Source organism: Pseudochaenichthys georgianus, chromosome 22, assembly GCF_902827115.2.
Source record: "Pseudochaenichthys georgianus chromosome 22, fPseGeo1.2, whole genome shotgun sequence".
Taxonomy (NCBI): domain Eukaryota; kingdom Metazoa; phylum Chordata; class Actinopteri; order Perciformes; family Channichthyidae; genus Pseudochaenichthys; species Pseudochaenichthys georgianus.
This window is the reverse complement of record NC_047524.1, coordinates 7669009-7682427: the sequence shown is the minus strand read 5'-3', so window position 1 is coordinate 7682427 and position 13419 is coordinate 7669009. Positions and strand designations below refer to the sequence as shown.

General features: G+C 42.3%; 1 protein-coding gene across 2 annotated transcripts in view; it reads right to left on the bottom strand.

Annotated features, from left to right (window-relative positions):
* LOC117467870 (protein jagged-2-like) overlaps positions 1 to 10589 on the bottom strand; it is a 53591-nt gene extending 43002 nt beyond the window's left edge. For both annotated transcript variants that reach the window (XM_034111761.2, XM_034111762.2), the window contains exons 1-2: positions 9991 to 10589; positions 8878 to 9201 (exon numbers count right to left, since the gene is read on the bottom strand). In XM_034111761.2, coding sequence (XP_033967652.1) covers positions 8878 to 9201; positions 9991 to 10059 — 393 coding nt within the window. In that variant the 5' untranslated portion in view covers positions 10060 to 10589. The remainder of the gene's footprint in view (positions 1 to 8877; positions 9202 to 9990) is intronic.
* Between the last annotated feature and the right edge of the window lie 2830 nt (positions 10590 to 13419).

Genomic DNA, 13419 nt, shown 5'->3' with positions numbered 1-13419 from the left:
TGAGTCCACATGTCTAAAGAGTTACGAGGATCACAGGTGTAAAGATGCTATGTGGCACAAAGTGGTGCATCAAAGAAGTTAAAAAAGTAGTACCGGTAGTCTCTCCATAGAAACACAACAGGAACGCCAGCACAGAGCCGCTTTACCAAAAACAAGCAGGACTTACATGTGATGCTTGGAAATGTATAACGTAGGCTCTTAGACAGCGCTAGTTTCTCAAAAGCTGTGAAATATCTGTAAATCAGGTGGATGGCACTCTCTTGGAGGTCCAGCAGACGATACAAGAATGGCTTCAGTTGCTGACATGGATCCTAAATGTGACTATGTTGGTCTGCTAACAACTGGATGCAGCTATTTATTCAGAGCGCTGTGTGAAGCGAGGAGCCAACACCTGAAGCAGGCGTGAATACCAGATCCAGCATGTTGCACTCTGGAGAGCAGCACAAGAGAGGGCTTATGTAAACGCTCTCGAATCCACTCCTGACATTTTGCCCGGTGCAGCTGCCCTCCTCTATCTCCGCTTCTCTCTGTTTCCATCTCCCTCCTGTTTCCCCCCTCCTTCCACTCGTCGTGATAACTCAATATGTGGGCACAAAGGCAGAGGTATAAAGTCATTGTTCCCACTGAAAGGTGCGCTGACAAAAAGGTTAAGGCAGCCCTCGATTCCGCAGCGCTGCTGGGAAAGTGATATTCACGCCGTGGGAAAACCCCATTGGCTCCTTCATCATTGATCCACCTGATGTGACGAATAAACGGCCGACAGCAAACACAAATCAAACCCTTTCATGTCGAGGCAAAGTAGAGGTATGCATGCGACAAACTGTTGCTTTTACATCAAGTCTTCAATAGGAGGTTCACAGTTTGTTGTGAAGTTGTAGTTTCGTCTAAACCACGTAGGAGTAATTTAAGCGTGAGCACAACAACAGGAAATACAGACATATCCGGCCAAAGAACAAGAGGATTGCCGTAACCGATAAAGAAATGCTTATTCATAAAGTTTAGTTAATTTACCTAAAGATTATTTGCGAGTGGTGAACTTAATCGCTTCTTCTGGAGCTTTTGACCAAATCAAAACCATCTCATCTCATCTCATCTCATCAGCAGACTGTTATTGTTGAACTTCTCTGTACAGATGTTGCCGTTTTGAGATGTTTCTAAATTGGATATGCACAATATAATCAAAGCTGACAGAAATAACTCCAGAAATATGACCCTATTTAAAAAGATCCTTTAAGGCCATATTACCGCAGAACCTTTACTTTATTAAATCTGACACACAACTCCTCTAAGGAGCATTTCAGATATGTTGTGTACTGATAAGTGTGTGAGAGTGTTCGAGGGGTTTCTCCATTGAGTGGGAGGTTTGGAAACTGACAGAGATTTGGGCCCAGATGTGTTGAGAAACCCTGCTGAACCTTCAGCCGATCCCTCTGGAGAGGCTGCACGGCATCCATGCTGCAGCAACATGCAGAAGAAGAAGAAGACGAAGACGACTGTAGTAACACTTGTCAGGCACGGTTTGTATAAGAGTGCCCTTTTGAGTTCATGAGCACACTTTAAGAAAGCCACATCATGAGTCAGGGTGTGTTCATAACAAGCGTGTTTGCAGCGGTTTACTTGAACTCACTTAACTCAGTTTAAAGAATGACACTTGCGTAAAGAAGTCATTCTTTTTAAGAGCACTGCACGATGAGATAAACATGAGAGAGGAGGAATAACCCAGACAGAAATCTCTCACGGACTGCAACAAAATCCCCTTCAAACACCAGGAATGCCAATTTGGTGTGCAAGAATTACGTGAAGTTGTGAAACTACCATAAAATCAGGCCACGCATACAGTCTCCTGCACGATGGGAACAAATCTTCTCACTCCATGTAACTTTGGATCATAAGCTGGTTCACAATGTGAGCCTGAATGAGCCACATATAAAAATACAACACGAGAACGTTTCCCACTCCGTTCCGCACCAAAGAAAGCAAACTGTCGGTGCGATCACACCCTCACAGCTAGCAAAACAAGCTAACACAACTGGAACATGGGAGCCAAGTAGTTGCTAACGCACACAACATGTAGCTACAGGGTTTTCCCCTGGTAGGTGCTCCGAGAGGGAACGGGGAAGATGGACAAGATAAACAAAAGATATCAGGAGATAATAAAAATACGGCAACAATGGAGGGTTTGGTCAGCTCTCTTTATTTCCCACCTTGCGCTCCGTGAGGTCCGGCTGAGCTGCATTAGCCTGTGAACAACTCCTGGGAGTCAAGTGGGAAATTAAGCTGCGTTTGCCTCGTGCTTTAATCACCACTGCTGCTCACAACATGCATTGCATTACCTCCGCCCCGCCTACGTATCCTCTAGTGTTCTATCCCAATCTCTCATCCATTAAAATATCTTTGTTCTCTCTCTACTTCCCTACTTTAAACTATATACACAAACACATGGCAGATGATACAATAGTACATCAATGCTTCTGTACTCACGATGCTTATGTCTCTTGTCTAAAATAAATCAAATATCATGAAACTCATACGATTGTACATCTAATGCGTGTTAAGAGCTAGTGCACTTGCAGGATTACTTGATGTTGTGAATGTACATACATTATAACGATACAAACATACAGTAGGCCAAATGTACACCTGGTATCAGGATGGATCAGTAAGCAGATATCTGATGTGGAAACGGAGGAATAGATGTTAAAACAAGGTGTTGCAATTGGAGGATATCGGACGAGTGAAACCATATCCGGAGGTGGACCGTGAGTGGATCTCAGCAGGCGCAAAACACATCTAGAATGAGACTTATTCTTAAGAAACAAAGCTAAAAGCTAAATCATCAAATCAATAAACAAGGATGCTAAATACTAAATTAAAATGGATGCATCTAAGTCATAAATAGATGCATAATAAAGGTCATGTAAACAAACACACATGCATGAAACTGATCTGCACATACTGTACACACATGCACACTGTGCTTGGCAGAGATTCAATAATATACCATGGCTATGGAAGAAATACTCCTTCCTGATTGGCTGGCAGCTGTCCATTGACACTGTATATGAGAACATCTTAAAACTAGAGCAAGTTTAATCGCGGCGTCTAAATCAGTTCTCAGTGTATGATGAAACATAGGTAACCATAGAGACGATATTAACACTATCCACTACACTAGGTAAGAGGCCGTGATATAAAGGTTGATATTAAAAGGTGGGGTAGGTCAAAGCACTTAAGATATTCATTGCTATCGGGATGTTAAGAGCATTCCATGGAATATAACAAAAAGTGTATCTCGAGCCGGTTGCTCAAACTTATTTGACTGTGGAAGAAACGCTGATTTGTTGTTTTATTTATATATGGTCACTTCATTTTCCTTGTATAGACATATACTCATATAGATGCTTAAAGTCACGTTATACATGTAGGTCAAAAGTAACTAATGACCAACAAACAATCCCAGCATAAAAAGATAGGATAATGTGTGATACGGTTGAATATTGGTTTATAATATCCTTGTTGAATTACAACAATAGAAAGGAAATTATTTCCAACTAAACAACAATTCACTTTGATCAATCTAATGAATATTGTTTCAACTATTGCAATATCTCAGACTCTGCGTTGATTGTGCACATGACCACATGGTTGACATTAAATCAATTATATTTTGTACATCCAAGTTTTCAACCCTCATCACGAGTCGAGTCAAGAATGAACTTTAATGATTACATTGACACAGCTTTTGATTCGCCTGGATGAAGGTGCATCTGGCTTTTCATCTTGTCATTTTGACTGCTGGTAAATATCATAATGTTATCAACAGAATGCATACGTTAAGATCACCGTCATGGGTATCTTCATCCCCATAATGTGGGATCTCTGTCCACACACAAGTAAACAAGGCTGCCACTGTACACTCATCAGTCACACATGAGAGCAGGTCCAGCAGCGGCATCAACAATCGATCCGAGGAACAGACGGAGCAGCTAATCGCACTTTTCTACACCTCGGAACCGGGTCAGCTGACATGAGAGCAGCGACAGCGTGGGAAAGATGAGCAGGATCCGTCTGACCGCAGTTAACCCAGCAGAGAGCTTTCAAACGCCTCGCCGGGCCGGCACACACCACGTGACGGAGCCCCGCTGTGGCCTGCTGCGGGCTGTTAGGCTTATTAGTACTGACACTGAGCAGAGGGGGGGTGCAGAGGGAGCGTTCGGGGGTCTGAGTGTGTTACTTAACAGAGAGACGCATGTTCCAGATTCCCCTACAGGCTGCACCAGACAAAACCTTTGTAGTCGTAATGTTCCAAAGTCAGATGAACATGGAGAAAAGGAGATCCTTGCACTAATCTTCAGTCTGTAAGAAAGTATTTTCTGCTAACAGTGCTACGAAAGCTAAAGCCACAGCACACGCATTAAGTTACTACAATATGCACTCAACAAGTAGATGGTAGTTGAATGCATTAGCTCTTTTGATCTAGGACAGTCCTAGACGAGGACAATTCAAGAATAAGTGCACCTGCTGCAGCCCTCTGACAAGCTTGTCGCTAAACTAGATATCACACATTTACAAAGAATAGACAGATATTGATAATGAAAAAAGTTTGAGTTTTTTGTTGCAATATAATCTCTGATTATGCGAGAGGAGAGTGGACTGAGTCGTGTGCAGATTTGAGCGAGGAAGCTAACGCTAACTAGCCGGCTGTCTGCAGATTAATGCGAAGAAATGCCAAGAGCATGGGGAGAATTACTGAGCGGACTTCACAAAGCTGCATTTCATGGTTTTCCATTGTTGCAGCATCTGGTAGTGTTATTGCACAACTGTTTTGCATGTGTGAACCTGAAGGAATGAAAGAATTGTAGTCTTTGTAAATATTGCAGGATCAGCACTGCTCCACATTATCTCTCCTACAGCTAACCACGACTCACCGATATCCAACTTTGTGTTCTTCTCCTCTTTTCGCCAAATTAATCAACCGCAAAGCATCACCAAACCAAGAGTAGCTCCTGAAGGAAGCAGCCAGGGATGCACTCGGCAAATGAGCCGAACGAGCCAACGGCCGGCAGTGACGCCATCGAGGACACCAGCGAAGAAGACTCGCCTTCATCCAACAGTGCACTTTGTGATTGCTCACTGATACTTCCTCCGAGCGAGGTGATCTTCTGCTCTGTCATTATAGCTGTTTTCCTAATGTTATTTCAATAAAACATGTATTCTAGGAGGAGGTCTCCAAACAACAGCTGTTCCACCTCTGTCCTCTCAGATCTGCCAGGCTCAGGGGGAATTCTGACAGGAGTGGGGGGCAGAGGAGAGGAAAGAAAACCGGGCCATGAAACTGAAGGAGTACACACCCTTGATCCTTGATTTACTCACAGAGGGGTGAGGGGAGGACATGCAGCTCTAAAAATACCCCCATAAGGAGATGTGGAGGTGTGGGTGAGAGGGGGAAACGGGGGAGGAAGAGGAGAAGAAGTGAATGCTTGTTTCTGCTCCACTCACTACTGTATAAAAACATCTTAAGTTTCTGCATCCCTTAAAACACACCTCCCTCGTGACCTTAACTAGGAAGCTTGATGGATTCATTTTTATTTTCAACAAGGAGGTCTGCTTCCTCTCTTCCCCATCATCTCTCGGTCAATCCCTCCCCCCCATCCTCTTTCATAAAAAAGATGCCACTAAAGACCCGCTGAACAGCCAGAGGGGTTAACATGAAGGGGAAATGATCGGCAGGGGGCAGAACAATGGCCTTCTTTTTAAAAAATGTCTGCAGCTTATTCATGTCAGCACCAGTGGCCCAGATACCGGGGCCGACTGAGGGAGTCCACTATAGCAGCACCAGAGGCTACAGGCCACCGTCTACCACACACACACACACACACACACACACACACACACACACACACACACACACACACACACACACACACACACACACACACACACACACACACACACACACACACACACACACACACACACACACAGTGGCTGTCAGCATGCCACAGTAGTCTAAAGCGAGAGTGTGATATCCATCACAGACTTTTGATAACCCTGTAATGAAAATACACTTTTTTTGTTGAGGAGTTCCTAATAGGGCTCTACAATCTGCAACGTATACAACCCCTTCCGCGTGTTGTAAAGACGGGAAACCTCAGGACGAGCAACAGAGAAAGGATCCCTCTTCAAGGCTCGAAGAGGCCATAGAATAAGTAAAGATGGAAAATTCTTACAATTATGATTAATTGATTCAATTAAAGTCATCCATTGAGAAAGAATGCCAACAATTCCAAGCTTTCTCCAATCCAGCTCCTCAACTATGAGAACGTGCAGCTTTTAGTTGTTTTAACTCAATGTAAATGTAATATATTTGACTCTGAGATTAGACTGATAATGAATGGCAGATTTCCTTATTTATAGAAATGGTATAGCCCAACTGGATAATTTGTTCTCAAATCACAATTTAAAGCCCACAGAATTGTGTATTAAAACTTAAGTGCAGCTGTGTTGTTGTATAATGCACACGGGTCCACACCACATATCTAACGACCAATTCAAACAACCTGTGAAAACGTTATGGTATGTCTGATTTGAAAGCATGAGGTGTGATGACATTTTTAAAAAGCCTGCTGTAACCTTGACAGCGTCATCAGAAGAAGCTGCTGAACACTGATCCCCTCCTTCCTTTGTACACACACACACACACACACACACACACACACACACACACACACACACACACACACACACACACACACACACACACACACACACACACACACACACACACACACACACACACACACACACACACACACACACACACACACACCTCCCGGGTAGATAGTGGAAAATACTGACCCCACACACGCCGAGTGAGACAATGACCCAGTAGCGGATAGAGCGTGAACCTGAGAGGCGGCGAGGTAAAGGCGTCCCCCGGCCCAGATTGACCGAGGATCTTCACTTGTTTGAGTAGTTGGTGACACTGATATCCACCGCCTGTGTCACGCACAACTTAGTGGTAACCGTATCCGCCTGCAGGGCCCCAACTTACTACTTCCATCTTCCCCTCCGCTGACAGCTGACCATGAGGAGTGATGAATGGAGAGGTCACGTAGCCAGCCGAGCACACAAAGCACCCGATATGTACTATATGTACATTCTGACATGGACACACACACTGCTTCTCCAAAGCAAGAACGTCCGAAATGAGGATCAAAGTTGAATGATTGCTAGCTTGGAGCAATTGATATCAATATAGTACACGGTTTCACCTCCGGAGCCATCTCACCGCTGTGTCTTCACTAAAGGCACTCTGGCAAATGTCGATCCCACATTACAGGAGCACAAGCCAAGTCTTCAAACAGCCTATTGCATCAGAGCAACCATGGAAAGCACTCAAAATATTCAATTTACAGTCAAATAAAACGGAGAAATAGGAAAAGAAATCGAGATTTGCAAATGCAAGGAGCAAGATTTGTGATGGATATTTTCTTCATACAGTCTAAAAGTCCATGTCTCTAAATAGTTTAAGATCATTCAAATGTGTTTTCTCAAAATGATCGTCAGTATCTTCAAATGACACAACAATCAACATAAAAGAAATGCAAAATTGTAAAAAATACTTTAAACAAGCCAGTAAATGTTTTTTTAAATCTCACTTGTTTTAAGAAGAAGTTACTTTTTATAACTAAATAAAAGCTAAACATGACTCGCACTAAGATGGAAAGTCTCACAGAGTAACTAACTTACTAAAGTAATCACCTAAAGACTCAACAATATTGACACGTCGGTTAAAGGACTAATCACTTCAGCACAAACTATTAATGGACAGATGGTCAGTTTGGACTTTCTTCCTCTGTGTTACCAGTTTGCCTCACAATGAGCAGGACTCTTGTTTGACAGCTCACTCAGCTGTTGAGGGAATCGAACCTGTGACGTTTCCTGCACAGGACCTCACTCTCACCATTACAGCTCTCTGAGATCTCTGAGTGTTCCAGCAGCTTTCATAAATCTCTGATTGTCACCACTGTTCCTGTTTCCCACGCTTGCTCTCCAAATAAGGAGCAGGTAGTTTGGATAAGATAATGAGTTACCTGCCACTTCTTAATCAGCACTCACTTGGAAATCCTTATTTCCCCACTTCAAACACTCCCACCGCAGACCTCCCCACACCCTCCCACCGCAGACCTCCCCTCCCCTCACACACACACACACACACACACACACACACACACACACACACACACACACACACACACACACACACACACACACACACACACACACACACACACACACACACACACACACACACACACACACACACACACACGTTTGGTAACTTATCAAACCGAGACACCACTGCTGTGTGTAAAAGTCATGCCTCATGCATGCTCAGGGCTTTAGCTTGGTCAGAAACGCACAGACATTCACAACAAAAAGTCCAAGACAGGAAAGTGATATCCCCTCACGAGATGCCTGATCATGTAGAGACGCCAAAAGTTGCAGGCGGAGGGAAGAATGAGCGGCACGCAGAAACCCAGACAGCTCTGACAGACTTGTCACAGAAAATAGTGCCAAACTGTGCCAAATAACAGTCTGGAAGAGCGCGTTTAGCCTGTGCCATGATTCAACTCCAAAACATACAAACTCCCTTTGATAAGTCCACTTGATCACATAACATGAAGGATCATTCACATTAAATCACGTTGTATGTAAATGATAAACTTTGAGGTGCATCCAGGTGAATAGTTTGAGACTTTTACGCAATCATTCCTCTTAAAATCCAACAGCAACTCGCTATATTTGTGCGATTTAAAAAAAAACACGTGTCTGCTCTCCACCTGCACAGACGTGACATTAAGATCCACTTACCGGCCACGCGAACTGGAAAGGAATTAGGATCTTCCCGGTGTCATGGTTCCGGTTCTGTCCGCTTTTCTGGCCCCCCTTGAACTGAAAAGTATTCCCACCGATAACCTTAGTAGTTTCCGAGCCGTATGTGCACGTTCCTTTGGTCGCGACCTCCGTTTGGTATTCCTTTAAACACACTTTGAAGTACGTGTCGCACTCGTCCGCGTCGCAGTGGCCGTCCGGCGCGCTCGGCTCCGCGTCGCAGCAGTCCCCGTTAAGGAGCTGACCTGTGGGGTTTCCCACCGAAATCAACTGCAGCTCGAAGTAACCAGTGGAGTGAGACACCTGAGGAGAAGAAACGACAGTGAGAAAGGCTGAAAAAACCCTGAACGAGGTATTTGCACTGCAATCATGTCATTTTTTCTTTCTTAAAATGCCATTTACCGACTTTAAACTGACATGTTATACTCTTATGTTATTCTTTTTTTATAGAAAGGTGTATAATAAGGTGTTAAGTCGCAATAAGAATCTGTTTAGAACATTGTTATGATGAATCAATTATTTAAATGGTATGTATGTTGTTATCAATTTACGTAATCTCCCCATGCGCAACTTGAAGGAAGAAATAGGACTTTTTTTGGCAGTGTGCAGACTGCCTGCAGCCCACACTACAGTACCGTTTGGCACAGTTGAACTTCAGGGCTACTCAAAGACCTATACTCCAATTTAGCCCACTCTGCATTTCAGGCTGCAGCTGTAGTGCAAACATGTACACCTAGTTCACGAATTTACTATTCTTATCCACCCCTAAATCATGAAACTCTAGACATAAATACAACACTTTCTCCAGATAGTAAACACTCCAAGATGTGCATTGCTTTGAAGCAGCCAATGCCTGTATTACCTGGACCGTAACCCATTTGACAGATGCTTTTTGCGTTGCCTGTGAATCAAACTTAAATGTATCCCACCCAAAGGAATTTAGACATTCCGAGAACACATGATCGGACTGTAGAGAAGCAAATTCAATTAAAGGCTGGAATCTAACCCCCTACAAAACTTCCAGTGGATTGGTAAATTAAACACCGTCAGAAACACCATCTTCCTCTCAGATCAACGCGATAAAGTTCTCACCTCAGCGCACAGCGTCAGGAGAAGACACACTAGTGAGAAGCGGTGCAGTTTCCCCAGATTATTCCACATGTCTCCGGCTGCCCAGTGATGGTTACCATTAGGGAAATGAAAAATATGTATGTCTCAATCAGTCAAAAATAATATTAAAGCAGTATCCTCCTTCTGGTGTGGGAGGCATTCACGGCGCAGTGCTCCCCGGGATGCCTGCAGGTTCTGGAGGATGAAGCGCGCGCTGCTGCTGCTGCTGCTGTTTGGTCCTCTTAACAAGACGCGCGAACAACACTTCCCTCAGCCGCTCGACGCACTAAACAGCAGAGAAGCAGAGCAGCGGTGCGTCTCTGTTGCCAAAAGCCAGAGCCGGGCGCTCCCCCTGGTGATGGACAGCCGGCGGACCAATCACAGGCCGCCTGGGTGGAACGTTCGTCAGCGGAGAGCCAATCAGGAAAAGTGGGTGGGATCAGGAGTGTAGGGGAGGACCGCTGATGGATTTATTATGAAAGTTTTCTCACACAGGAGCTTGTATTTGTATTACACACACACACACAAACACACAGTAAAATGTAATTGTATTGAACATGGGGATATATATGGCAATACATGTTTGTTCCATACAAATCAATCTCATAATATGTTTATGGTAAAGTATGTCTGCAGAATTATAATTCAGAGGGTTCTACTCAAACCATAAAACAACACACAGTATAAGCTATAAAATCAGACTCATAAATAAATGTGTAAAGTATGTAGAGTGCAGCACATGTTGTGTTTAGTGGATGGATACCTGAGTTGCTCCTCACTGACCTGCAGGCAGAAGAAACATGGCTGTTAGCGGCCCTCTTACTGACCGCCTGCAACACATCACTACAGGGAAAAGTGATGACAGCTGGAGAAGCCTCTACATTTATCAGATACTGGAGTTTTTTTTTTATTTACATTTTAAACACTTTCTCTTCTTACTTCAAAAGCATTTCATGTTGAGACATGTTGATTTCTCTTTGCCGGTATCACACAAAATGTGCAGTTCGTTTTCAAGTGGTTTCAAAGAGTAAAGATATGATTCCTTTTTGTTCTATTCATCTACTCTACAATATCCATATCCATTCATCACCGTTTGATTTTGTTTCTGTCTTACAAGTTCAAAGATAGTGTAGCAACTTTCAGGTAATATATATGGACATTTAGACGCTAAAATGTGAAGACCTTTCTCACCTAATCTTTACGTAATAGATTCAGCATGAACATCAGTGAGGGCCTCAGCCTGGAACACCATCTAATCTTTATTCGCATTATTGATTACCCTCGTGTCCTCCATCAGAACGCTTTATAATGAGAACAAGCAGCTAAAGAGGCACTGGAGGCAGCTGGGACGATTTACTGCCTTTGTAAAAGAAGTGCTCGTGAGTTTCCAGTGGTGGAGAGTAACAAAGTTGACTTTAAGTGCCATCTTTAAGACATAATTGTACTTGACTTGAGTATTTCCATCTTATGCTACTCTATACTTCCGAGGCAAATGTGGTACTTTTACTCTACTAGATTTATTAAACACTACTTTTTACATATCAAAACGTGTATGTGATTTGCTTATGCTTTTTAAAGTATCTAAAATTGGCTCCACATTGACAAACTACAACATTATACAATGAATATTATTGTGAACAGAGCAATGGTGCACATTGAATACTGAAACTTTTGATACTGTACATCTAGCTAACATTACTTCTGTACTTCTATTTAAGTAACAATTTGGACTTTTACTTCTAATGGAGTATTTTCAGACCTTAGTATTTCTACTTAAGTAAAGCATCTTCCACCTCTGTCAGTTTCCCATGATAAACTGTCATTAGCTGCAGATACAAGAAGATAAAAAAAGACTTAAAGTTGATTCAAACCCATTAGACGGAAAATAAATTAAGTTTTTGAGGAACATCTAATCATATGTTTACACAAAGGTAATCTCCAATATATCTGGTACTATGTGTAATCAATGATGAGCACATTGGTATTAAAAACATTTACTAACATAATATAACTGTGGTTTTTTTTATACAAAATGAAAAGAGGTACCTGCCTTCTTCAGCTGTCGAAAGAAAAAAAACATGAAACACTGGAGGAGAATCTGGGCATCTCAACAAAAAAACATCAGTTAGAATCTGAAAGACAAGTTGATGACACATATTACTTTTTAATTAAAACATAAAAGACCCAAGTTAATCAAGTTATATTTCTGGAATCGGTACAACAGTGGGACATTTATGGGAAGTATAGCAGCTATCCTGAAATGCACAGGAATTGGGACACCTTACGTTCTGAACAATGGTGCTCTGTTTGCCAACACTCTGGGGTCTTTTAAGTAACAAATCTTAATGTCAGAGCCATCCTTAACAAATATTTATTTACGTGCAGTCTTCCATGAACTCATGTTTACACAGCAGGTTTCTGCACAGCATATTCTACATCTTAGGCTGCGTTCAGTACCAATAAATAAAGTTTTGTGTTGACAAGTGAAATAATGATGCATTCGTGGAAGTGAACTGGTAAATAAAGCAAACTTTGATGAAAAGCTGCCGTCGGGTTCATTGAAAACAATTACAGGCAAACCACCATAATGTATTTGAAGAGAATGAAAAGTATCACAGTGCCTTGGGCGTTTTGATGTCCTATTATTTAAAGGTTCTGACGTTTAATTCATGAAAGCCATATTTGGATGTCACTTCCTCTCTCTCTACCGTCAACCCTCTAATAAAGGCATAACATGTCCAAACAAAAGACTTCAAAAGCATCAACGAGACAGCTAACACTTCAATGTGGTTGCACTACTGCTTCATCTATTCAAATGCTCTACAAACATATTACATCAACATGCCAGTCACAAAGCTGTTGATGGCTGTATGTTAAATGTTAGTGGATCACCAAAGTTATTATGGTATCATATTAAGAGAATGAACAGTCAGTCACATTTCATGATAATGCATACAATGTTTCGATAATATGCTAATCAAAATCAGAAATATTAACCCTATGTTAGAGCAAAAGGTCATTCAGTAGGATTCATCCTCTGGGAACCATGAGCACGTACACAATTGTGCGTGCCAATACTTCTGACAGGGATTTTGTCATTCCTATAGCCATGCAAAATACAGCTAAATATTCATATAAATCGTTATTAATGTGTATATGTCAACAAGTCCTCCAACTCATACGACCAAATGGGTCGATTGTTTAAGCCCTTATTACGACCAAATATGTCGTTTGTTCAAGCGCTTAATACGACCTATAATTACGTTTTAAAATTGTCGGCCTCGAGTGCTCCCGTTGAATCCAAACGTTACAGAGGGTTGTTTATTCACAAATAACCCTCTCTGTAAAATCCTAAATTGTAGGATAGTTTGGCCATTAAAACGCGTTATGATTAGATTTCTAGCGAGAAGT